This window comes from Pelobates fuscus, chromosome 5 (assembly GCF_036172605.1).
Source record: "Pelobates fuscus isolate aPelFus1 chromosome 5, aPelFus1.pri, whole genome shotgun sequence".
NCBI lineage: Eukaryota > Metazoa > Chordata > Amphibia > Anura > Pelobatidae > Pelobates > Pelobates fuscus.
The window spans coordinates 186,067,360-186,092,997 of record NC_086321.1 but is presented as its reverse complement, the minus strand read 5'-3'; the positions used below and the strand labels follow the sequence as shown (position 1 = coordinate 186,092,997).

Genomic DNA, 25,638 nt, shown 5'->3' with positions numbered 1-25,638 from the left:
CAAATGTTATGCCATCATGGGGGTAATTTTCATTCCTGGGCTACCATCCGGTCTCAAAGGCAACGTAACCAATCTGGCAAATTTCAATGTGAAAAGCTGAAACGCAAGCCTTATATTTGACTCTATAACCTTTGAAAACACCATAAAACCTGTACATGAGGGGTACTGTTATACTCTGGAGACTTCGCTGAACACAAAACAGTAAAATGTATCACAGTAATTATATCGTCAGTGTAAGTTGCTGTTTGACTTCCGAGTAAAACAGTACCCCCCATGTACAGGTTTTATGGTGTATTGGAAAGTTACAGGGTTACTGTGCTAGCAAATTAAATTCCCTGGACTTTTGGCCTGGGTTGTCAGGCACATCCCGCAAATTGTAATTAATAAAATGACCTAATTATGTAAAATTATTACATAAATATATACGTAGAATTATTATATATGTGTGCATATACATAATTTTTTATATATAGGTGTATATATATAATGATATATACGTATATACTTATGTATATATGTAGTCTTCGAATGTCCCGCACTCATTTTGCCGGTCTTGTACCTGCCTTGGTGCTGCCTCAGCCGTAATGTATAACAATAGAAAAAGAGTGCACTCAGGAGGACTTCTTTGAAGAAAATATACTTAATTTATTCACATACGTGTAGTCAGGGCTCGAGTCCTGCAGGAACGCATGGGAACGGCGTTCCTGCACTTTTTCCAAAGCAGGAACGCCGTTCCCGTTACCAGTCCTGCAGGACCTGCCCTGCTACCTGCACACATGGGCCATCACACGCTGTGTTCCCTCTCCGGCTCTAACTCTTGCGAGACCTGCTCCGCACAGGCAAGTCTCGCGAGAGTTAGAGCTGGAGAGGGAACACAGCGTGTGATGGCCCCTGTGTGCAGCGGCTGGCTCCCTCCACCGGACCACCAGGCGATCTCCCCCCTCCCTGACAAGGTAAGAAGCAGGGAGGGGGGGATAAAAAAATAAGCACATTAAGTTTAAAAAAATAAATGCTTCACCCCCTATCTTCCAGCACACACACACACATCATCCAGGCCAGCACACACACACCATCCAGCACACACACACACCATCCAGCACACACATCATCCAGGCCAGCACACACACCAACCAGCACACACACACACACACACCATCCAGCACACACACACACACACACACACACACACACCATCCAGCACACACACACACCATCCAGCACACACACACACACACACACACACACACACACATCATCCAGGCCAGCACACACACACACACACCATCCAGCACACACACACACCACCCAGCACACACACATCATCCAGCACACACACACACACACACACACATCATCCAGCACACACACACACACACACACACACACACACACACACACACACACACACACACACACACACACATCATCCAGGCCAGCACACACACACATCATCCAGCACACATACACCATCCAGCACACACACATCATCCAGCACACACACACACACACACCATCCAGCACACACACACACATACACACACACACACACACACACACACCATCCAGCACACACACATCATCCAGGCCAGCACACACACACACACACACACACACACATCATCCAGCACACACACACCATCCAGCACACACACACACACACACATCATCCAGCACACACACACACACACACATTCTGCACACACACACACACGCTGCACCAATCGCATTCTTCATAGACACACACACACCATCCAACACACACACACACCATCCAACATACACACACACATCATCCAACATACACATCATCCAACATACACACACACACACACACACACACATCATCCAACACACACATCATCCAACACATCCAACACACACATCATCCAGCACACACCCACACACATCATCCAGCACATACACATCATCCAGCACATACACATCATCCTGCACACACACACACACATCATCCAGCGCACGCACACACACCATCCAGCGCACGCACACACATCATCCAGCGCACGCACACACATCATCCAGCGCACGCACACACATCATCCAGCACACACACACTGCATTCATTATACACAATCTGCACTTACTACAAACACACTACATTCATTATACACACTCTGCACTCATTACAAACACACTACATTCACTATACACACTCTGCATTCATTATACATACTCTGCACTCACTACAAACACACTACATTTACTACACACACTACATTCATTATACACACTCTGCACTCACTACAAACAAACTACATTCACTATACAAACTCTGCACTCACTACAAACACACTACATTCATTATACACATTCTGCACTCACTACAAAAACACTACATTCATTATACAGACTGCACTCACTACAAACACACTACATTCATTATACACACTGTGCACTCACTACAAACACACTACATTCATTATACACACCCTGCACTGCACTATATATAGGAGTGTATTTTTTTTTAGGGGGGGGTTGGGGGAATCATGGGTGAGTTCCCACACTTTTTTCTCCAGGACTTGACCCCTGCGTGTAGTAATTTCAAAAACTATCAAGTCTTGATCGTTTTTGAAATTACTACACGTATGTGAATAAACTAAGTATATTTTCTTCAAATTACATTATTTCGGAAAATAGAGAAAATGTGTGTCAATAGGGTGCTTTGAATATTTAAAATGAAACTTGTTTATAGCAGCTACCACATGAATATAGGGACTCTCTTCCCCTATAAAAGAATATGCAAAACAAGTATGTACACAAAGTGTATAGGAAAATATCAAATGAAATACAATCCACCACTAGTGTTATATGTGGAGCACTGAAAATATATGAACTTACCCCTATGGGTTAACACAATGTAACTTGCAGAAGAAAACGTATTGCAGTACGTGTATCTGTAGGAATAAAACTAAAAATAGTGCAATATCATAGTTAGACAATCTTGTGAATAAAAAAACTTAATGATCTCACTCACATGGTCTAGAGCCCCTTAGGACAGGCTCAAATTGCTAGGGCATGCTTGTACTCTGGTGACACTGTACCAACAAATCTTTTCTTGGTCATTTAATCCTTATATGCATAAAAAAAGAGGAAGGAAGGGGAAACAAGGGAAGCAGAACAGCTCCTGGTGTAATATATTCCACAAATGTATTGTATAGGCAATAGAAAAGTGGCTTCTCACATTTTTAGGAGCCTAAAACCTGGCTTCTGGTGTAGAGGTATATATGTGCCTTTAAGAGGGCTACAACCCTTCTTTAAAGGGACACTATAGTCAACATATAAAAGCAAGAAAGACAGGTCCCCCAGCCTTCTTTCTTGCTTTTATATGAACTTGTCATAAAAAAAAAATAAAAAAATCAGAGTACGTTTTAATAATAAAACTTACCTCCGTTCCAGCGCCAAGCTCCCCGCTAGGCCATGCCCCCTTTTTCGTCAAAATGACGAAATCGCAGGGCCCAATAGGACGCTTCTCCTTGAGAAGCGTCATCTCGATGTGGTGCGCTTGCGCGGTTTCGCGCTGCACCAATCGCATTCTTCATAGAGCGGCATTGAATGCTGCCCTATCAAGAAACTCAACGCTCAACCGCGCATGTGCGCTGAAGGCGCGTTCGCGAGCTGAGCTGTCTTACTGACAGCTCAGCTCGCTTTCTATGCCCGCCCCTCTCCTCAGTCAAACTGTGTTTGCATATAAACACTATATATAGAGATCTCTCTATATATAGTGTTTCTATGCAAACACACAAGTAGTAAAAAATTAGACATACACACACACTCTTTCTCCATCCATATCCATCCATCCCGATCATCCATATCCATCCCCATCATCCATTCCCATCCCCATCCCCATCATCCATATCCATCCATTCCCATCACCCATATCCACCCCCATCATCCATCCATTCCCATCATCCATATCCATTCCCATCATCCATATCCATTCCCATCATCCATATCATCCATCCATCCCCATCCATCCACCCCCCATCATCCATATCCATCCATTCCCATCATCCACCCACTCCCATCATCCATATCCATACCCAAATCCATCCATATCATCCATATCCATCCATCCATCCCCATCATCCATATCCATCTATCCCCATCATCCATTCTCACCCACTCACCCTCAGTCACCCACCCACACTCACTAAATAAGTTTACTTACTGTTTGAATCCTCCCCTCCTCCTCTTCGGTCTTCAGCCTGTCAACTCAAGCCACTCCCATGCAGTGCTGACAGCCTCAGCACACAAAGCGCGTTCACAGTGCTTTGTGTGCTGATAGCACATCTGAAGTATTCATCCATGCGTGAATACATCAGACGTGAATGAAGCCTTTTTAGGGCTTCTGAACTAGGAAGTCCCTCTGGTGGCCGTCTGATTGACTGCAACTGGAGGTGTTCCGAGCTTCCAATGTAAACACTGTATTTTCTGTGAAGAAAAAGGCTGCAGGGAGCTGCAGCACTCACCTGAACAACCTCATTAAGCTGAAGTTGTTCAGGTGTCCCTTTAAGCAGCAAGGTAGAAGATGATCGACTTTTGAAGGTGTAAAATAAAAATGTATTTAACATAAGTAATAAAAACATGCAAAACAAAATATGCAGAATTTTAAAATGTAGTCTCCACACTTCTGAAGAGCACAGGGTGCTAGTGGCGAATTTGTCAATCTTGGTGTTCTCTGGCAAATGCCAAACGTCCAGCACGGTGTTGGGCTGTAAGCACAACCTCCACCTGTGGACGTTGGGCCCTCATACCACCCTCATGGAGTCACCCTCGTCGGGCCCTCATACCACCCTCACCCGTTTGAGCAGACACATGCACATTTGTGGCCTGCTGGAGGTCATTTTGCAAGGCTCTGGCAGTGCTCCTCCTGTTCCTCCTTACACAAAGGCAGAGGTAGCGGTCCTGCTGCTGGGTTGTTGCCCTCCTATGGCCTCCTCCACGTCTCCTGATGTACTGTCTCCTGGTAGTGCCTCCATGCTCTGGACACTACGCTGACAGACACAGCAAACCTTCTTGCCACAGCTCGCATTGATGTGCCCTCCTGGATGAGCTGCACTACCTGAGCCACTTGTGTGGGTTGTAGACTCCGTCTCATGCTACCACTAGAGTGAAAGCACCCCCAGCATTCAAAAGTGACCAAAACATCAGCCAGGAAGCATAGGAACTGAGAAGTGGTCTGTGGTCACCACCTGTAGAACCACTCCTTTATTGGGGGTGTCTTGCTAATTGCCTATAATTTCCACCTGTTGTCTATCCCATTTGCACAACAGCATGTGAAATTGATTGTCACTCAGTGTTGCTTCTTAAGTGGACAGTTTGATTTCACAGAAGTGCGATTGACTTGGAGTTACATTGTGTTGTTTAAGTGTTCCCTTGAATTTTTTGAGCAGTGTGTATATTTATATATATATACATATATATATATATATATATATCAAGCGATAAAGTGGAGCACTCAAAAAGGACTTTTCAATCGTAAATTTATTGGTACGAATACGCTTACATTAAATCATCTGTTTCGACGTTTCGACCCCTCAGGGTCTTTATCAAGAACAATTTACAAGTGACAAGAACAAAGTTTATATACAAGTGAAAATAATTAACTCACCAATCTCTAGTGTGTGCGGCCGCCCGTTCAAACCTGGAAGTGTCACGGAGACCCACGTGGTTTCCCTAGCGTGCGTCAGTGCGTGCAGCGTGGTTGCTATGCGATGGTCTATACACAATGCGATCATGTGACCTTTGTAACCACACAGTTCAAAATATCATTCTGAACCATGTATGAGATATGTGGTCCCTGGGAAAGAGATCTACGTAGTGGTGTAGTGCTGAGATCTGTACCAAGGTATAGAGGTGCACAAAAGGATGCCAGAGGAGGAAACCTCAGGGTTAAAAAGTGAATGGATCATTATGAGACATAAGACCCAAATGGGTATGGGTGCAACAGGTGCTGTGTGTGTCAAATAACACCGTAAAAGGTGAAAAATACCAAAAAAAGCAAGTGAATGCATAAAATAACATACATCTCATAATTTACATTTAAAAACAAAGTGGAAGGAGTTAATTCTTAGATCGAGTAATATAGGCAAATCTAAGTTTCAAACATCTATTATCATCAATTATAAGTGAAAATTCAATGACTATTCTGTCTCATTCAAATACTAAGCAACGGGGCATTACTTAGAAGATCAAAACGGACTCTTATGTTAATAACTTGGTTTAGAACATATACGACTTATATCTAAATTCAACAGAACATGGAGAATGTGATGTACTCGTTCAGTCCCTTGGGAGTAACTGTATCCAGCCGGTGTATCCAGTAGGTTTCACGTTGAAGTAGTGTTTTGGATCTATCTCCTCCTCTAGGACTTGGTGGAACATGATCTATAGCTATAAATCGTAGGGTCGGGAGTCTATGGTTGGCTTGAAGAAAATGCTTCGCGACAGGTTTGTCTGATTTCTGGTCCCTGAAGGCTGTATTTATGGTAGATCTATGGCCTCTGATCCGATCTCGGAGGGTTAGATCCGTTTTCCCCACGTATGAGAGACCACAGGGACAAGTGATTAGATAGATCACATGGTCCGTAGTGCAGGTGATGTATTCTTTGTAGGTCCTTTTGTCTTCTGGTAACATAAGCTCGGATCACTTTTCACCAGAAGGTCTCTTAAGTTTCTGTTTCTTTTCAAACTGATAATCGGTTGCTGCTGAAAAATGGGTGGCAAATTCTTGTCGGACCGTAATATGCCCCAATATTTATTCATGGCTTTTTGAATTTGTGAGGTGCCTGTGTGGAAAGTCAGGGGTAAGTACATCCTGGTTGCTTGTGAGATCTTCTTCGTGGTCTCCATGGGGTCCCTTGTGTGTCTCATGGCTTTGTCTTTTGCTAGTAATAGTACATCAGGGTTATATCCTCTGTGCAGAAATCTCTCGGTAATTTCTTGAAGTTGTTGCTCTCTTTTCACTGGATCACTATTGTATCTCAATACCCTCATGTATTGGGATATCGGGAGAGATTCTTTAAGTTTTTGAGGATGATAGCTTGTGGCCTGGAGTAACGTGTTCCTTGCCGTATCCTTGCGATATAGGGTATACCCTAATCTACCATTAGCTTTATAGATGGACACATCTAAGAATTGAATCTCGTGGAAGTTAAATGATAATGTCAATTTTACTGGGCGTTCCGCTGCATTCAGATCTGAGACCATTTGTTCTAAGTCGCTGCTGGTTCCCGTCCAAATAAGAAAAATATCATCCACGAAACGATGGTATATAAATATGTGTTCTTGGTATTTCTCCAGGATATGCTGGGTTTCGAACACAAACATGTAGGCATTGGCATATGAAGGTGCCATTGCAGCCCCCATGGAAGTACCCGTCCGTTGTAGGTAGAAGTGCTCTTCGAACTTAAAATAGTTACATGTCAGAGCTATCTGTAATAGCTCCATTAAGAATTCAATGGGTGGTCCACTGTATATAGAAGAGCTGCTCAAAATCTGTCGGAGTGATTGTATACCCTCCGTGTGTGGTATAATGGTGTATAAATTCTTGACGTCCAGTGTTACCAGGACGTATCCTTCTTCTACTGATGTTAGATTCTTTATATTTTCCAGAAAGTCGTTTGTATCTCGCAGGCAAGTGGGAAGCTCCATCACTGTGGTCTTGATATAATAATCAATGTATTTCGCAATTGGTTCAAGGAGGCTATCCCTAGCGGAGACAATTGGTCTTCCTGGTGGGTGTTGCATATCTTTATGAATCTTCGGCAGTGTGTATAACACTGGATGCTTCGGGTATTCCACAAGTAGGTATTTAGCCATGTTGGTGTCAACACACCCCATCTGTATACCAATAGAGATGATATTTTTAATCTGAGCTTGAAATTTTTTGACCGGGTCGTAAGTTAATCTCTGATAAGTGCTTGTATCAGACAATTGATTATATATTTCTTCTTTGTAATTCGCATTACAAAGAAAGGCTGCTACAGATGCAGTGGCTGCGTGACGTGCAGCCACATGAACACCAGTACCTCATTCTCTCATCCACACAGTGGAATTCGGATCCCTATCACCCAATATATCACCTGCACTACGGACCATGTGATCTATCTAATCACTTGTCCCTGTGGTCTCTCATACGTGGGGAAAACGGATCTAACCCTCCGAGATCGGATCAGAGGCCATAGATCTACCATAAATACAGCCTTCAGGGACCAGAAATCAGACAAACCTGTCGCGAAGCATTTTCTTCAAGCCAACCATAGACTCCCGACCCTACGATTTATAGCTATAGATCATGTTCCACCAAGTCCTAGAGGAGGAGATAGATCCAAAACACTACTTCAACGTGAAACCTACTGGATACACCGGCTGGATACAGTTACTCCCAAGGGACTGAACGAGTACATCACATTCTCCATGTTCTGTTGAATTTAGATATAAGTCGTATATGTTCTAAACCAAGTTATTAACATAAGAGTCCGTTTTGATCTTCTAAGTAATGCCCCGTTGCTTAGTATTTGAATGAGACAGAATAGTCATTGAATTTTCACTTATAATTGATGATAATAGATGTTTGAAACTTAGATTTGCCTATATTACTCGATCTAAGAATTAACTCCTTCCACTTTGTTTTTAAATGTAAATTATGAGATGTATGTTATTTTATGCATTCACTTGCTTTTTTTGGTATTTTTCACCTTTTACGGTGTTATTTGACACACACAGCACCTGTTGCACCCATACCCATTTGGGTCTTATGTCTCATAATGATCCATTCACTTTTTAACCCTGAGGTTTCCTCCTCTGGCATCCTTTTGTGCACCTCTATACCTTGGTACAGATCTCAGCACTACACCACTACGTAGATCTCTTTCCCAGGGACCACATATCTCATACATGGTTCAGAATGATATTTTGAACTGTGTGGTTACAAAGGTCACATGATCGCATTGTGTATAGACCATCGCATAGCAACCACGCTGCACGCACTGACGCACGCTAGGGAAACCACGTGGGTCTCCGTGACACTTCCGGGTTTGAACGGGCGGCCGCACACACTAGAGATTGGTGAGTTAATTATTTTCACTTGTATATAAACTTTGTTCTTGTCACTTGTAAATTGTTCTTGATAAAGACCCTGAGGGGTCGAAACGTCGAAACAGATGATTTAATGTAAGCGTATTCGTACCAATAAATTTACGATTGAAAAGTCCTTTTTGAGTGCTCCACTTTATCGCTTGATATATATCCGGACGCTGGATGCACCAAAGGCAAGATACATTGGATTTACTTGCAGGGGTGAGTGCCTAAATTATCATTTTTTCCTATATATATATATATATATATATATATATATATATTAGAAATGGCAGCACTAAATATTAGAGGTTTTAGGGTATTTTCTACCAGTCCTGAGATCTGTTCTGTGAGAATTCCCATTCCTGTAATTATGGGTCTTCCAGGATTACCTGTTTTGTGGATTTTGGGAAGCATATAGAAAGTGCCCATGCAGGGACTAGTTTCTATATGCTTTCCAAAATCCACAAAGCAGATAATCCTGGAAGACCCATAATAACAGGAATGGGAACTCTCACAGAACAGATCTCAGGACTGGTAGAAAATACCCTAAAACCTCTAGTCACCAACACCAACAGCTTCATAAAAGACACAACTGACTTCCTTAACAAACTCAGCCAAATCACCAATCTCCCTGCTAACACCATTCTTGTAACCATGGATGTGGAATCTCTGTACAGAACATTCCACATACAGATGTCATCAATGCTTGCTTCAATTTTCTCTCTTATGCCGACAACCAAAAATACAGCCCCCAAATTATCACAGAACTGGCACTATTTATCCTTACACATAACTATTTCAGTTTTAACAATGATGTTTACCAACCATGGGCACTGCTATGGGCACTAAGATGGCACCCCAATATGCTAATCTGTTTATGGCAGATCTTGAACAGCGATTCCTAGAAAAACAGCACACCAAACCATACAAATATCGCTATATCAATGACATCTTCATAATTTGGACTGAAAGCGAAGAAAAACTGATACAGTTCCCTGACTCTTAATACATTCCATCCATCAATCAAACTAAAAATTGAATATTCTACTAGATATGTGAATTTTCTGGACACCAATGTGACATGTGGCACAATCCACACCTCAGTTTACAGAAAACCCACAGACAGGTGTAGTTACCTTCACAGCTCTAGCTTCAACCCCTCTCATACTAAACAGGGCATCATCTACAGCCAAGCCACTAGGTACCATCACATATGCTCTGATCCTAATGACCGTAATTCCCATCTAAATGTACTCTCCCAATCTATGAGACAGAAAGGCTACAAATCAAAGACTATTACCAAACAAATGAACTCTGCTGTAAAAACTCCACGCACGCACCTGCTACAGTACAGAGATAAAAATATATCTACACGAGTGCCACTTGTGGTCACCTACAACCCAGCTGTTGAGAAAATACGGAAAATCATCAAAGACCTACAACCAATGTTAACAGACGATAAGACTCTTAAAAACATTTTCTCTGAAACACAACATTTTGGCCTTCAGACAACGACCAAACCTCCAACAGACATTAATCAACAGGAAGCTGCCCACTGATGGTAAGAATAAAGAAAATGGGACCTGTCAATGCAAAAAACCTCGCTGTGAACTGTGTCAGCACATATGCACAGACAACATAGCCACACACAACAATAAAACCTACAGCATTAAAGGTTCATACTCCTGCACATCCAGCAATGTGGTATACATGATTCAATGCATAAAATGCCACCTAGGATGCTACATTGGGGAAACCACCCAGCAATTAAATGGCAGAATGAATATGCACAGACATTCTATTAAACACCACAAAGAAAGATGGTACTGCACTCCCATGGGACACCACTTTACCCAACCTGGCCACTCACTGAAGGACCTAAAAATCAAAGTACTGAGAGGGGTTTTTAAAAATACCCAAGGAAGAAAAACTTTTGAAGCCAGAATGATCAAATGGTTTAACAGCAAGAATAGAGGATCAAATATTGATTTGGGTTTCCTGTCCCACTACCAACACTTTACATGAACACTCTCCCAGCATTATCTTACTATTCTGTCATATGTATCAACACTTTAAAAGTAAACGCATTCCTATATGTTTATTCTATCTATATACAAAGTACTATGTGTAGACCTATGCTTTCCCGAACTCTTCTGCATGTAGGCTTATATATTACTGTGCATTTATATTTGTGTATATGTGTTCATATGTATGTATATGTATATATATATTTGTGTGTGTGTGTGTGTGTGTGTGTATAAAGTGTATCATCCTCTGTACTGTCTGCTTGTTTGTTTCTCTTCTCCCTCTCTCCCCCCTCACTCTGCTCTTCAGAAAGATATTTACGACCCTCTGCGAGAATGTTGTCTATTTTCTATCAAACCTGTGTCTTATCTGCACTCATGTCCCTTTAACCCCTGTATCACAACTCAACTTTGAATTCTATGTGTCGTCTTGCTCAGAAATGCTTCAGACTTGAGAAAGGGAGGTTCTCCCAAAGCTTATTACAAAATTCTGCTAGTCCAATAGAAAAGGTATTGCAAGATACAAATTTTATCAGTTTTTTACATCTACATCGCTGGACTAATACGGCTACAATCTCTCTCTCTTTCTCTCTCTCTCTCTCTCTCTTTTTAAAAATTTTTTTTACTGCTCTTACTGTTTTTCCCTCTATTGGCTACTTTTTCTCAGTTGGCCACTAGATCAAATGGCGGGTAAATGTTGCTATCAGTGTACTAATAAACATATACATAATATTATGTATATATATTTTACAGCACACTTAAAGGCCCATTTTCACGCCGAGGTTGGCAAGTGTCTTAATAATTTCACTCTTTTCTGCGATTATTTTTGTTGCCACAAACTCAGAGGGGAAAAGAATGTGGACTTTTTTTAAGGGTTACGGCAGGCTGCTTCGTTTAAAGGAAGTGGCCGTGGATGATGTATCTGTAGAAACCTTGATGATGCTGAAGCAGACTGACTCTGAAACTCAGTACACCACAAAGAACACAGAGCAGTATGTGATCAAAATCTCAATATAGATCTGTAACAAAACAGTATAATTTGTTTCCAGAAATGTCCCAATTACCCACAAGTTCCTCCTGATGAAACACTTTACATCTCAATTTAAACAGCACACGCAGACATTAACATCCAAGTACACTGGTGTTTCATTAATCGTTCTTATTGGAAGAGAGAACATTTGACTAAAGGAAACCAGGATATTGGCCAGGATGGCTGAGTGCCCCATGTAAACCTCAGCAATGATAACCAACTCTTTCCACAAAGTAAGTAGCAGTTTCAGACTGACTCATAATACTCACATATATATTTTTTCCCTCACTGTGTGGGGTAACTGAGCCTTTTCTTACATATAGAATTGTGAAAAAGATATGGTGTGTATATATAATACAAAGTTTATCTGATGATCATTATTATATAGTACTGGTTATAGATATATATTACTCAATAACACCGCACCCATAGCAATCATTGTCATTAATATACAACTTATATAGCGTAAAACATGTATTTCTTGCATACAAAAGTAAAATGACTGATTTAGTTATGTCTAGGGTTGTTTTTTTCTGTCCATTACTTTGTTGCGTTTGTTAGGTATTGTCTAATTGAAGACTACAGGACTAGCCCAAAGTGCCTCCATCCCTTCCATAGCTTGGTGCTCAGTAAATTAATGGACACGTAACAGGTTCTGCCCAACAGAGAGCCGGGAATTACACTTTCTGGTGCTCATATCAGAGTTGGCATGTCAATGCTGACATGGGATTTGAAGGAAGTGCTCTCTGAGAACAATTACTTGTAGGTCCAAAGAATGACTGGTTTGACTGGTGATTGTCACATACATGGGGTCATACACCACAAATCATTACAGCAATGCTGTTTTTATTGCTCTTGGTATGAAATTCAGGGTTCTTTTTTCAGGCACCTCCTCACCCCCTGTTTTGCCACATTTAAATAAAAACTGAACTTTAAAAAAATAGACATGGTATTTAAGCAGTTCACCTTTTAAAGAGAGCCACTTGACTGGCGAAATGCGAGTTTGGGCTCTGTTAATGTCATACCGGTTGCCGTTTCAGTACACTTTGATCTTTCTGCTCTGTCTGATGCTTAATATCAAATATCATGACCCTGGCTATACAGTAAACCATCTCTCTGTCACTCTTAGTTTGATCTACATCCCTTTTATAAGGACAAGTTGTTTGTAGGTCACTTTTACTTTTTATTTGTTAGCCAAGATATAGGTGCACAATCAAGGAAATGTAATCCTTAAAGGGACATTATAGACATTCAAATCACTTAAAGGGATCCTATAGTGCCAGGAAAATAAACCTGTTTTACCTTTCAATATAGGTTTATTAGGTTAGGTCCCCCCCTCCCCCCCATCCCTCGCACCCCCCTCCCGTGGGGCTGAAGGGGATAAAGCCACTTGAGCCACTTACCTGAATACAGTAACGATGTCCCTCGGCGCTGGGTCAGGCTCCGCCCATGCTCCATCACCGCCGCCAGCCGGAGGGGGAGACCTAATGCACATGCCAGTCAAAGGCCGTGCGCGCATTAGACCTCCCCACAGGAAAGCATTATTCAATGCTCTCCTATAGGGAAAATCTGACACGGGAGGTCAGTGAGGACATCCAGCGTCAGATAATGGACAAAAAGTCCGTTTGGATTCTGGAAGCACCCACAGTGACTGTCTGTTAGACAGCCACTGAGGGCAGACTTAGAGCTGCAATGTAAACATTGCAGTTCTCTGGAACTGCTATGTTTTGCATTGCAGCAATAAGTGTAAAAGGGTCACAGCACCCAGACTACTTCAATTAGCTAAAGTGGTCTGGGTGCCTACATTGTCCCTTAATCTCATTGAAGTGGTGGGTGAGTTGACCTGTCTCCTTAACCCTGCAATGTAAAACATTGCAGTTTAGAAGATACTGCAATGTTTACATTGCAGAGTTAACCCCTTTCAGGACGGAGTCAATAGTACATGTTCTGATCAAAACAAAATGTAAACAAAAATTGGAATTTGCGCTATATGTCTGTTCACCCGTAGTTCCCCTCTTTCATATTACGTGAACCCACACTTATTATATATCATTTTGTTCAGGAGAAACAGGGCTTTAATTTCTCATGAACAATTCATATATGAAACATAATGTCTTATGAATAAAAAAAAAAAAACTGTGAGAAATTAAGATTTTTTTTTTTTTTTAAAAATTGTAGTTCTGCCTAACATTTTAGCTGTGAATGTCATAATACTGTTCGCTTTTACTGCACAAAAATGCACATATTTGTAATCAGCGATGTCTCACAAGTACAACAGTACCCCCCCATTAACAGGTTTTATGGTGTTTTGGAAATATGGCACATTCCATTTATCCGTTTTTTTCACATTGAAATTTGCCAGATTAGTAAAGTTACCTTTGAGACGGTGCGGTAGCCCAGGAATGAGATTTACCCCCATAATGGCATACCATTTGCAAAAGTAGACAACCCGAGGTATTATCAAAGGCAACATTACCAATCTGGCAACATTACCAATCTGGCAAATTTCAATGTGGAAAAAAATGAAATGCAAGCTTTATATTTGACTCTCTAACTTTCCAAAACACCATAAAACCTGTACATGGGTGGTATTGTTATACTTGGGAGACTTCACTGAACACAAACATTAGTGTTTCAAAACAGTAAAACATATTAAAACTAAAATATTGTCAGTAAAAGTGCCGTCTGTGTGGGAAAAATGCAAACAACATCACTTTTTCTAAAAGTATCATCGTTGTAATACAATTTACCATTTGAAACACTAATATTTGAGTTCAGCGAAGTCTCCCGAGTAAAACAGTACCCCCATGTACATGTTTTATGGGGTCTTGGAAAGTTACAGGTTAAATACAGTGCTTGCAAATAAAATTCTCTGCACTTTCTGCCTGGGTTGTCAGGCATGTCAATCAAATTTTAATTAATAAAATCACATAATTATGCTAAAAGATTACTTAAATATACACGTAGAACTTTAATATATATATATGCGCATTTAAATTCTACGTGTATACTTATGTAATTATTTATATATATATATATACATAATGTCTTGATGGAGAGCACTCGTAGGACTCCAGAATATTTCAAAAGTGATTTTTATTTCAGCAATCAATGTTCAAATACAAAGTGTCGACGTTTCAGTCCAAACTGACTTTTATCAAGAAACTTTTGTCGACACTTTGTATTTGAACATTGATTGCTGAAATAAAAAGCACTTTTGAAATATTCTGGAGTCCTACGAGTGCTCTCCATCAAGACATTGTATACAAGGGCCGGAGATTGCACTGAGGCATAAACAAGACCGGGAGCAGTGAGTGCAGGACACTTGGAAGTTTATATATATATAATGTTATTCTAATTGTATTTCGTTACCAATGTATATATATTAATAACAAAATACAGTAAGAATGAAATTACACATGTATATATAATACACACACACACACACATTTAATTTATTTTAAACATGTTTAAAAATTTATTTTTTTACACTGACAGTACAGACATTCTCCCTGCTGGCAGAACCACAGCCAGCTATAGAGGGCCGTGTGAAGTACCGCTGGCTCCTGGGAGCTTGAGCCGTTACGGCGTTCTATGCCGCCGCAACGGCTTTAAAGCCCATTAGAATGGGAACGGCATAGAACGCCATAATGGCGTTAAGGGGTTAAGACAACCTCTAGTGACTGTTTTTCAGACAGACACTAGAGGCGCTTCCTGGATTCTAATGGAGTTTACTCTGGGAAATGGCTTTGAATGTCCTCACGCTTTATATGAAAACGTCTAATGCGTTCAAATTCCCAATAGGAAAGACTAATTCAGTGCTTCTATTAAGAACCTGTAACATATGTGTGACACTCGCTGCACATGTGCTTTAGGTTCCCCCATCTGCATCATGTCGCAGGAGGAGACCAAGCCAGGACAGAAAGACCTTGCCTCTGGAAATAGATGAGTGATAAAAGTGGGGGGGGAGTTTTTTTTTATTCCTAATGTTATAGTGTTCCTTTAATACTCGATAGTTTTAGGGCATGAATGAAGGTATGATTAGGGTAATTTCTACTACTGTGTCTTATATTACCAGGTTCTTTACAGGTTCGCTTCACTCTCTGCTATGCATTCTGTGCGGTTATTCTATTGGCAGATTAGATACTTGCGATTTTTTCAAGCTTTCTTGGTCCCTTATTTTCATTTATACATTTAGCTATGATGCATCTAGAGGCTGAAGAGGTTAAAGGGACACTCCAGGCACCCAGACCACCTCTGCCCATTGAAGTGGTCTGGGTACCAACTCCCACTACCCTTAACCCTGCAAGTGTAATTATTGCAGTTTTCATAAACTGCAATATTTACCTTGCAGGGTTAACTCCCCCTCTAGTGGATATCTACTAGACAGCCACTAGAGGGCACTTCCGTGTTCATAGAACACGAAAAGTGTGTTATACGACGCTGGACGTCCTCACGCTATGTAAAGGACCTCCAGCGTCACCGAAATCCCCATTAGAAAGCATTGAAAGCATTATTCAATGCTTTCCGATGGGGATGTCTAATTCACGTGTCCGGCATTGCCGCGCATGTGCATTAGGTCTTCCCTGCCGCGCATGCGCAATAGGTCTCCCCCACCAGCTGATGTCGGCGGGGAAGGAGCATAGGCGGAACCTGGCCCAGCGCCGGGGGACATTGGCGCTGGATATAGGTAAGTCACTGAAGGGGTTTTAACTCCTTCAGCAACTTGGGATGGGAGGTGGGACGGAGAGGGGACCTGCAGTGCCAGGAAAACGGTTTGTTTTCCTGGCACTGGAGAGTCCCTTTAAGGACCTGCATGTTTATTGTTATATATCATTAAACTGCTTACAACTCAGTACCTGAATTGATACATTGTATTAGTAGCAAGGCTTACTTTCCTTTCCCTTTAATTCTCTTCTCCTGACAATCTAACAATCTAAGTGACAAAACAGTAGTATACCCACTAACCAAAAGCAATAAAGCTGCTAAATTGAAAGTGGTTCCAGGTGAACCTCACTAAACACCAATAGTAGAAAACAGAAAAAGATAAAGCGGAAACCACCTTCACAAAAATAATAAAATACAACCTGGGGAATATATCCAAAATTGGAATATTCTATATGAATATGTTATACAATCTGAAATAAAAAAGTGTATATCATAGCGTAACACAGTAAGATAATAATAATAAAATGTGGAGTAAGTAATGCACTCACAAACAAAAGTGTAAATCAGGCCTCTCACCCCCCCTGGGGTATATGTAGTATGGGACTTGATCGTAGATCCAGGTGTTAGAAATCTAACAATCTAGACTGTACCTACCAGAGACGATTTAGGACTAACCTCACTTCTACATTTCATTTACTTTTGCTACTTTATCGATTTTAACCTTAGTCATCTTTTTTTATTGCTTATTAATAAATAAAGGCTACGTTTTAGTCCTACACTCCTACACTCCTCTCAAGCATTTTTCTCTTTTCATACCTGAGTAATTTGGGGTTACTCCAACTTTTTTTTCCAATATTTGTCAAAATAGCTCACTAAATTCCTTCAAATAGTATCCTAGCACCATAAACATCTCAATAAGCTGACGTTTTCTAGATAATAAAAAAGCCCCCTTTCTTTCCTGTTACTCTTTGTAGAATGAGAGCAGGATAGGTTTTTTTTGTTCCTTTGTCCGCCTACAAAGGTTGCTTTAAGTCAGGGGTAGGCAGGCAGAGGTCAAGTCCTGGTGAATAAAGTGTGGGAACTCACCCAAGATTCCCCCTCCCCCCCCAAATAATAATAATAATAATAATAATAATAATATACACTTGTGTGTATATATATATATATATATATATATATATATATATATATATATATATATACGCGTGCACACACACTGACAGGTGCACACACACATACTCAGACACACACTCACAGACACACACACACTCACAGACACACAAACATACACTCAGACACTCACAGACACACACACACACACACACACAAATTATTTTTTTAAATTAAAAAATGTCCACCCAGTGTTTCTACCTGGAGAGCTGGTGTGGACCTGTCCCCGGGGTCCAGTGGGGCTTCCGTGCAACGGATGCTTGTCTCCATATCAGACGGGGCGAGGGAGCTGTGTTCTCTCTGCTCCCTCTCGCCGCGCGGGCTGTCTACTGATGCTGGGAGCCGGAATATGATATAATTTGGGGGCATTTAGGGCAGCATTTTTTGCCGCCCCCTGAGTGCCTTCAGGACTGGTGTTCCTGCTCTAAAAAAATTGCAGGAACGCCGTTCCCATGCGTTCCTGCAGGACTCGAGCCCTGGTAGACAGCCTTCGGCATCCAGATGTTGTGCACTATGTCTCCCTTGCTTTGCCCGTTTTATGCCTCTAAGAACACTAAGGGAGATGTAGTCCACAACATCTGTTCTAGGTTCCGAGTGGCAGTGTCGGCAAGTTGAAGGGGGACTGAACATATCCCACCCCACCCTCTGTCTGTGTATTAAGCCTGTATTTCTCTTGAGGTTGCCATTAGATTTTTCTTTGTATCCTGAACAATTCTTCTGGCAGTTGTATCCTGAACAATTCTTCTAGCAGTTGTGGTTTCTTTGTCTACCTGACCTTGACGTAGTATCAAGAGATCCCCGGATTTTCCACTGCTTAATAAGTGATTAAACACTACTGACTGGCATTTTCAAGGCTTTGGATATATCTTTATATCCTTTTCATGCTTTATAAAGCTACATTACCTTGTTACGCAGGTCTTTTGACAGCTATTTTCTGCTCATCATGGCTCAGTATCTAGCCTGTTCAGTGCATCCACGTGAGAGCTAACAAACTCATTGACTATTTATACACAGACACTAATTGCAATTTTTGTTTCGCAGATCAGTCATATTTTCAAAATGAATGCCAAAATGTCACAATTTCTGTCAGGGTATGCAAACTTTTTAGCACAAATGTAGTGTGTGTATATTGGATACAGTGTGTGTGTGTGTGTGTGTACGGGATGCAGTATGTGTGTATAGTGGATGCAGTGTGCGTGTATAAGGAATATAGTGTGTGTATATTGGATACAGTTTGTGTGTGTAAAGGATACAGTGTGTGAGATTTTGTGGGACAGTTTTCTGTGAGTGTAGACTCTAAAAGCTAGCTGAGCATCATGGGAGATGTAGTCCAGAAACAATTTATGGTGTCAAGGTTAGCCATCACTGCTCTAGAGGCTCCAGCTTTCTCTCTTCTCTTGAGCCCTGGTATTGTGTAGTATAGAAGCATTGATGTGGTAACTCTTGGCAAAGTTCTCACATATTGGTGCTCATGAGAGAGCTGTAAAAGCTGTCTTCCCAGTTCCCCAATACTACCGTGCAATTACTTGTGGACCTGCGGAAATATATGTGAATCCATCTGTCTGTCTGTCTATTATTTTAAAACAAACATTTATTAATTATTATTATTATATATGGAATGTGTGAAAATGCAAAAATACACTATATTTGTGTGGAGTGTGAATGCATGGACATATATGTGTGTGAAAATACTCCTTTTCTATGTCACCTTTTTACCCTTTCCTGTCACCAAAACACTTTCCATCTACAATCTATTTCACTTTGCCAATCCCTTCCCAACCTTGCTGTTACACATGTTCCTCTCTCATCCATGTTTTATCACCTTTCCTGGTGCATATATTTCTTGTCATAAATGTCACCTCTTCCTGTAATTTTTCCTGTCCTCATTCATTTCACTGACTCGTCCTGTGTCCCCATTACTCAAAGTTTCCATAATCTCTGCTTGTGTCCCCATTATTCCCTGTGGATTATTATTTCCTGTATCCCCAGTCCCTGTCTCTCCCTGAGTCCCCAATCGCCACCTCTCCATGTGCCTTCTCCTGTCCTTGTATCAGTATCTCTCCCTGTGTCACCAATCCCCACCTCTTCATGTGTCCTCATCTTTTCTTGAGTCATCATATCTCCCTGTGTCCCCAAGCCCCATTTCTTCCTGTGTTCCAATCTCACCATTGTGGTGGCGCTGCTATGTGAGATCACACGATACATTTGCTGATTACAATTCACTTGTAGAAAAAGAAGGAACTAAAAATAAAAAATATGAATAAACATCACCACACAGGAATTGAACTTACAACCTTTACATTTTTCTACATCTAGGCCAGTTATTACGCAGTGATTTATAATGCGATTTTAAAGACTTTTGCACAATTACACATAGGAAATTCAGCTCAGATGTCCTGCTGGAATTTAAATGGGACACTTCTGAAATTGCTTATGTGACCTATTGAGCATTCGTTTTAGAATTTCTGAGCTACTCAGGCCTAGGCAGCCATCATTCACTATCACTGTATCAGTGTGTGCTGTGATGGAAGAAGGGGGAGGGAAATATTATTATTATGTTATTATTTATATAGCGCTAAAAAATTCTGCAGCGCTTTACAGTGAGTGGACGAACAAACATGTAGTTGTAACCAGAAAAATTGAACACACAGGAACAGAGGGGTTGAGGGCCTAGCTCAATGAGCTTACAAGCTAGAAGGAGTGGGGTAAAGTGACATAAAAGGTAAGGGAAGTATTAGACTAATGACAGTTGCAAGAGAGGTCTCAGTCGGGAACTATTAACAGTTTAATTGATACGCTTTTCTGAAGAAATGGGTTTTTAATGATTTTTTGAAGGAGTGGAGACTGGGTGAGCATCTAACGGAGAAGGGAAGTGCGCATAAGAGGTGGGAGCACGGACAGAAGATAGACGTAAGTCTTTAGCAGAGCTTAAGGGCCTAGATAGAAACATAGAATGTGACGGCAGATAAGAACCATGTAGTCTGCCCAATTTTTAAAAATACTTTCATTAGTCATGGCCTTATCTTATAGTTAGGATAGCCTTATGCTTATCCCACTGGGACATACTTGTGTATTAGATGGGACATACTTGTGTATTAGAGAGGATAGATAGGTGGGAGCAGCATTATGTAGAAATTTCAAAGCAAGAACCAGAATTTTAAATTGAGCCCTATATCTTACAGGAAGCCAATGCAGGGACTGACAGAAGTGTTAGTCCTGGGAGGTGCCGGCGGACAGGAAGGTGAGCCTCGCCGTCGCATTCATTATGGCGCAAGTTGGTTGTACATAAGACCACTGAGAAGCAGATTACAGTAGTCAAGGCGAGAAAGTACAGTGGAATGGACCAGCACCTTAGTCGCATCTGGTGTTAAGTAGGGTTAGGATGCACGCAATGTTTTTAAGATGTAAGTGGAAGGATTTGGCGATAGACTGAACATGAGGCGTGAAGTAGAGGTCAGAGTCAAAGAGAACACCTAGACAGCGAGCCTGCATGGTGGAGCTGATGGTAGCACTGTTGACTTGGAGGGAGACAGACACAGAAGTAACAACACTTGAGGAAGGAAAGACCAGAATTTCAGCTTTGGTCAAGTTGTGTTTAAGGAAGTGGGCAGCCATCCAGTTAGAAATAGCAGAGAGGTAGTCAGAGACACTAGTCAAAAGGGACGGGGAGAGATCAGGAGAGGACAGATAGAATTGCATATCATCCACATAGAAATGATGTTGGAAGCCAAAAGAGCTAACGAGTTTACCAAGGGAGGCAGTATAGATAGAGAACAGTAGGGGACCAAGAACTGAACCTTGCGGAACACCAACAGAGAGGAGTTGGGGAGAAGAAGCAGAGCTAGAGAAAGAAACACTGAAAGAGCGCTGGGAGAGGTATGAGGAGCACCAGGAGAGAGCGATATCTTGTGGGCCAAGATTGCGAAGGATTAGAAGAAGCTGTTGATGATCAATATGGTGTATGGTTACCATTTATAACAGAAATATGCAAGTCGACCCTTTCCTCTGTGTTAACAATGTCAGTATTATTATTATTGCCATTAATATAGCGCCAACCGATTCCGCACCGCTTTACAATATTAAAAGAGGGGGGTTTAACTATAAATAGGACAATTACAATAAAACTTACAGGAATGGTGGGTTGAAGAGGACCCTGCTCAAACGAGCTTACAGTCTATAGGTCAGTAGATTACTCTTACCTATAGCAACTGTTTAAAAAAAAAATATTATGATACCAATAGTCTGGTGGGGTGCTGCTTAAGTATCCCTATTAATGAGACAAAACTCTTCTGTATAAAGCAGGTTTTGCAGTATACAAATATACAGGGCCGGTGCAAAGAATTTTGGGTACAAAGAATTTTGGATACAAAGGCGAAGATGCATTTTTCCGCCCCCCAAAAAACATCTTCACCTGTGTGCCTCTTAACCTCCCTTTTGTGTTTCTTATCCCGTCTTTTAAATATCTGACTCCCTTTAGTGTATTTTATCTCCTATTTTTGCCTTTGTGTGTCTCCTATCTCTCCTCTTTGTACGACTCTTACATCCTCCCACATTTTGTGTGTCTTACTCCTCCCAGTCCCTTTGTGTGACTCCTTTTCTCCCAGACCCTTTGTGTCTTTTACTCTACCCAGCTCCTTTTGTGTGTGTCTCTTTCCTTCCAGCCCCTCTCCCCGTCCCTTAATGGTCCCTCCCTTCTCTGAACCTTACTGTTCCTCTCCCCTCTCTCCTCCTTTCCCTGTCCCTCAGTGTTCCTTTCCCTTCCCTTTCCCTGTCCTTTAGTGTTCCTCTCCCCTCCCCCCTCAGTTCCCTGTCGCTTAGTGTTCCTCTCCCCCCTCCCTCCTTTTCCTGTACCTTAGGGTACTTCTCCCCTCTTCTCCCTCTCCCTTGGATCGCCACCCACCCCCATAGTGGTCCCCTCCCCTTCCTGGTGTGCCTCCTACTTTTCTTGTAGCGTGGCTGAGCGGTGCGAATCCCGGTACAGTGAGCTTTTCCTGTCAGTCCTGCCAGGTACAGGAAACAGAAGTTCCTGTACCACAGTACACTCCGCTTAGCCACGCTACAGTTAGGGGTGCATAAACACTGACAGTCACACACACTGACAAGCACACAGACGTCTCTGACAGCCAGACTCACTTATCTGAAACACTCATTCATTGACAGACACTCACACGCACACTGACAGACACACAAACACTGACAGACTCATTGACAAACAAACAATGACAGACACACACACACACACACAAACTCACAGACACATACTCACACACACACTGACAGACACATATACTCACATACGCACACACACACACTGACAGACACACTCACTCACACACACACACACAGACAGACACACTCACTCACACACACTGACAGACACACACAGACTCACAGACACACATACCCACACACACTGACAGACACACATACTCACATGCACACACACACACACACACACACACACACACTCACAGACACACATACTCACATGCACACACACTGACAGACACACATACTCACATGCACACACACTGACAGACACACATACATACACACACTGACAGACACACACAGACACACATACACACTCACAGTAATTAATAATCTAAACTTAATTTAAATTTCCCACCCAGCCTCCCTACCTGGAGAGCTGGTGTGGGTCTCTCATTGGTGGTCCAGTGGGGCTGCTGGGAGGTGTGCGTCTGAACTGGATTCCGAGGTGGCGAGGGATCTCTGATCTCTCTGATATCTCTGATCTGCTCCCTCGCAGGCTGTTTTTTGATGCCGCGGGAGCCGGAATATCACGTCATATTCTGGCTCCCGCGGCATCAGCAAAAGGCGCGCGAGGGAGCAGGTCAGAAAGATCAGAGCTCCCTCGTCGCCTCCAAATCCAGTTTAGCCACAGGCCGCGCCGGGGATCCAGGAGGTGACCTGGCAGGAGGGAGCATGTCCCTCCTGCCGGTCACTGGAATTTTGCGCCCCCAGAGCCGATGCGCCCTAAGGCGGCCGCCTGTGCTGCCTTATGGACGCACCGGCCCTGCAAATATATTGAAACTGTAAGCAACCAGTATAGTACAGAAATATACACATATTCTGGGTGATGCACGTTGGCCATGCTTTTCAAAACATCAAGCAGCTGCATGAAGTACAAAACATGATTATAACAGTATTCAGTGTGAATCAAGCTACATAATAAATGATTATATTAGGACCCTGTATGAAGCAGGCCACGTAATGCATAATTATTACCTAACTGTGGGGAAAGTAGGCTCATAATACATGATTTTAATGCTACGTTTTTTGAAGGACAAGGAACATGATTACACAGATTCTGCAAACTAATGCTCTTATTTTACTCTTACATACAGACACACCTTGACTACGTGGCACAAGCACCCCAAATGGAACAGACTTCTCAAGAAGAGGATGATTCGTTTAATTTATTATCAAGCAGCACTATTGACACAGACATTGCCTTTTTCCTTGCCAGCATCTATGGTGTTGTATTCTTACTGGGGTTGCTGGCCAACACTCTGCTTCTGTGGGCAATATGGCCTCAAGTAAAGAACAAAGAAAGTATTGCCAGTTATGTGGTCAATCTGATTTGTGCAGCACTTCTAGAATCTGTGACGTTACCCTTTGGGATAGCCTACCTTATCTACAGCTTACAACTACCCTCAGTGGCCTGCTCCTTTGTTTATGTTGTTCCAACAATTTCCCAGAGGATTGGAGCTACATTTGTAGTTCTTATATTTGTCATACGATATGTGGCAGTGAATCGTCCACTGAAGTATCATAAGTTCTGCTCCCGATGGGTCTGCAGTTTTGTCAGCATTTTTCTATGGCTCATAATTATTTCCATTTCAATAATTGAAAGGCTCATTGCTCCATACAATGCAAATCTATGCTTCCCGGACTTCAAAGTGGCACCACAATCGGCTTTGTTTGATCTGATCTTCTCCTTGATCTTTGGACTACTCCCATTGATCCTCCTTGTCATTTTCTGGTACCTTATTTCACGAGCTTTGAATAACTCTCCTTCAGTTCCCACTGGGCAACGTAGAAGGATAAGCATTTTACTTTTGCTGGTGGTGATTGGGTTTTTTGTTCTATATGGGCCCTTGACTGGAGTCAGGGTATACCTCAGTATTCTTTTGTTGCTTAATTACACACAATATCAAGTTACTGTTGACCTTATCCTAATCTACCAGCTAATGTTTGCTCTTAATAGTCTCTGTATAGGGTTTGCTCCTCTCTTCTATTTCTTCAGCTCTAGTGGGGTCAAAGAAAGGATAACAGGACTTTTTAGAAAGAATCAGAAATCTTCAACACCCAGATGAGAGCATGGCTACTCATTTGCAAAAGCTAATATTCTGATAGAAGCAGAAAGAAGATTATGTACAGCTGAGCTTTACATATTAACCCATTTCCTATTACTCGCCACTCAACTTATCATTGTGTTGTGTGAGAAGGACAGTAATTCCCTGTGGTCAAACTGCACGTCTTTAGTTTTTATTCCTGGTAAAAGACATTCTGCTACTTCCTATTATGGTTAAATACAGGCACATTGCCTTTCATATGCCCAATAAGCAGAAGAAGAATCCGAATATTACTATTAGCAGCTGAAGCTTAGCAACAACCTGTAGA

At 41.8% G+C, this 25,638-nt stretch overlaps 2 protein-coding genes across 2 annotated transcripts in view; one reads left to right on the top strand and one right to left on the bottom strand.

Annotated features, from left to right (window-relative positions):
• RPGRIP1 (RPGR interacting protein 1) overlaps positions 1-6,402 on the bottom strand; it is a 72,045-nt gene extending 65,643 nt beyond the window's left edge. The window contains exon 1 of the mRNA XM_063456507.1: positions 6,352-6,402. Within this exon, the coding sequence (XP_063312577.1) occupies positions 6,352-6,402 (51 nt within the window). The remainder of the gene's footprint in view (positions 1-6,351) is intronic.
• A 17,990-nt stretch (positions 6,403-24,392) lies between these two features.
• Positions 24,393-25,331, top strand: LOC134612129 (hydroxycarboxylic acid receptor 3-like). The gene has a single exon (XM_063456506.1). The coding sequence runs from the start codon at positions 24,393-24,395 to the stop codon at positions 25,329-25,331; it is 939 nt and encodes a 312-aa protein (XP_063312576.1).
• The last annotated feature ends 307 nt before the right edge of the window (positions 25,332-25,638 follow it).

Coding starts and splice junctions, on each gene's coding strand:
- LOC134612129 (XM_063456506.1), top strand. CDS start 24,393: ATGGAACAGACTTCTCAAGAAGAGGATGATTCGTTTAATTTATTATCA.